Source organism: Myotis davidii, unplaced genomic scaffold (genome assembly GCF_000327345.1).
Source record: "Myotis davidii unplaced genomic scaffold, ASM32734v1 scaffold609, whole genome shotgun sequence".
Taxonomy (NCBI): Eukaryota; Metazoa; Chordata; class Mammalia; order Chiroptera; family Vespertilionidae; genus Myotis; species Myotis davidii.
Genome location: NW_006300164.1, coordinates 1,540,736 through 1,543,392, shown reverse-complemented (window position 1 = coordinate 1,543,392; position 2,657 = coordinate 1,540,736). Strand labels below are relative to the sequence as shown.

The 2,657-nt window shown below is 63.3% G+C and overlaps 1 protein-coding gene across 1 annotated transcript in view; it reads left to right on the top strand.

The window, feature by feature from the left end:
* Positions 1-2,206, top strand: part of SEC16A (SEC16 homolog A, endoplasmic reticulum export factor) — a 51,984-nt gene extending 49,778 nt beyond the window's left edge. The window contains 1 exon segment of the mRNA XM_015572359.1: positions 1,095-2,206. Coding sequence (XP_015427845.1) covers positions 1,095-1,163 — 69 coding nt within the window. The 3' untranslated portion in view covers positions 1,164-2,206.
* Positions 2,207-2,657: the final 451 nt, after the last annotated feature.

Here is a 2,657-nt window from a genome sequence, read left to right as displayed (position 1 = left end):
GAGTGGGAGGCCCAGCGCCGGCCCGGCCCGGCCTCGGGTCCTGCCGCTCCTGCTCCTGCTGCTGCTGTGCCCACGGCGGTTCCCTGGCTGCGCCGGCCGTGCTGCGCCCCCTGGTGGCCACGTCCTTTGTGCGATTTTGCGAGTGTGGTAAAATCGCATAACAGCAAAATCGCATAACAGCCGAGCATACACCCAGCAGCGCTGCTGATGCCTGAACGGTATGTGGAATGAAGTGGGCGGGCATCGGGAGGCCACTATGGCATGGGGCAAGCACTATGGGCAGTCTATCTGAAGTGTACCTGGCGTATAAGACGACCCCCCACTTGGAGGCATATTTTTCAGGGCCAAAAAATCGTCTTATACGCCGGCAAATACGGTATATTGATTTCAGAGAGGAAGGCTGTTCCTGACTGCTCCTCCCACTCCCCTCCCTCCCAGGCTCTTGCCTCTGCAGCACAGACTGGCTGCCAGGTCAGGGGAGCTGGGGGACAGGCATCTACAGAGCTCTGGGCATTGAGAATGGAAACCTCACCTGCGCCCTGGGGCACACCCTGCCTTGCCGCCCGGTGTGCCCGCCGCCCGGTGTGCCCAGCCTCCTTACTCAGAGGCTGCCCTGCTGCCCTCTGCGCTGGGCAGCTGCCCAGGAGGCCCTTTCTTGGCCTCTGTTCCCCTCCCCCTCCCAGGGCCAAGGCCTGTTCCCGCCTGGGACCCATCTGTTTTCCACTTCAGGATGGGGTGGTGGGTCTCCCTCCCGGACCTCGATCTTGCAGCTCACCCTCCACAGGAGCCCTCAGCCTGCACGTCAGTCTGGTTTGCGAGGGAGCAAGTCAGTGCCTGTCTTTCTCCTCAGATGCTCAGCCCTTGGGATTGGCTCCCTCTGAGCCCCTAACAAATGGCTGCACCTTTAAAGGGACCCCAGGACCTGACCCTGACGCAGCCCGCGGTCATGGCTGCAAAAACGGGGCAGAGCAACCTGCCCTTAGGGCGTCGGGGGTGCTGGCCTGTCACCCAGGCCCACGTCACAGCACCCTGAGCCCTCGCGAGGGGCACCCACCTCGGGGGCGGCGGAGTCAGTGCTGTCCATGCCGTTTCAGGCCTCAGCCACCTCGGGGAGCGCCAGGCCTGGGAGGATTGGCCAGAGGAAGTACCCGGTGCTGAGGTAGATGACCCTGCGCCGTCAGCACGGGACCCGAGACTGCTCTCCACCGACACTCGGCTGACTGCCCGGCCTCCCTCCTGTGCCCGATGGACACGCAGCAGAGCCACGTGCTCGCACCTGGTGAGGAAGAGCTGCCAGGTACCCACAGCTCCCAGATCCGAGGACAGGAGGGACCTTCGGCTCCCCTTCTACCTAAGAATGAGTTCAGGATAAGCCTTTGTAGTCACGTAGGAATGTTGTGCTGAGCACAGCCGGACGCCCTTTGCTGCTGGGGAGCTGAGCTGCAGGGACTCATGATGGCGAGTAGCTGCCAGGTTCATCCTCAGTTCCTCGAAGACGCTGGAGGGAAGAGCAGGCCTGACTGAGTGGCCCCGACGCCTGCTCTGCAGCCACTGGGCCAGCTCCCGCCCCGGCGCCCGCAGCCCCGACAGCAGTCGCTGGCGGGTGTGTTCACCAGCCTCAGAGGGAAGGCGGTGGCGGCCTGGCAGCCGAGCCTCAGGCGGAGACGCCGTGGTCAGCGTGGTGCCCTCCTCCCGCAGCAAAGGCGTGTCTGCGGCCCAGCAGGACCACGAGGGTCCCTGCAGCCAGGGGCCTGGCTCTGTCCGCCCGCGAGGGAGGAACAGCCACGGCACAGCCTGGGTTCCGTGGGACTGGTCCTCGCCGATCAGCCGTTGTGGAAGCCCTGACTGGGCTCACCTGGGGGGCTCAGTGAGCAGCCTGGCTGGGCTCCGGCAGAGCAGCTGTGTGGTTGCCAGCTCTGCACCCTCCAGCGACGTGCCCTCGCCTGGCTGGCACTGTTGGCGACATCTTGACGAAAGTGGCTGAACATACCTTCTTGCCAGAAGTTCCTGAAGCTGACCTCTGCCCTGGTCTCCCCACACCGAGCCCGGCAGGGCCGACCGCTGCCCACCGTGCGAACCTGCCAAGGCCTCCTCCCCCCGGGCTCCCTCCAGCTCCACCTTCACGACGGTTCTCAGAACCACTCACCTTGTTAAGCCTGAAGGGCCGAGGACAGGTGGAGATATTTATAAAATCACTAGGAACTAATTCTGTAGTTCTGCCTGGTATTTTAAACCTCAGCGGAGGGTCGTGGGAATGTGGCCTCGGGGCAGGTCCTCCCGCTTTCCGGGTCACGTGACCGTCTGGGGCGCCCACAGGTGTGATGGGACCCGTGTTCTCGCACTGGGAAGGGCCCGGCCTCGCAAGGGTCCCGCTGCCCCTGTCCAGGGGGTGGGGTTCCTGAGGCCTGAGACCTGCTGCCCTCGGCTTCTCCAGCCCCTTGTTCTGTTAGTAACTTGATTCAAGAAGCTTCCCCGGAGGGGCTATTTTTCCTAAATAAAAATTGGTACATTGCAAATTGTTAAATAAAGTATTTTGCGCTCGGCGCGCACCTGCTTGCTTAGCTGATTGGAGTCAGTGAGGCCCCAGACGGTGGCCTGTTCGGCTGCTGTTAGGTGCCTGCAGGGCCGTGTTGCAGGGGCCTCTCCCCCCGCGTGTG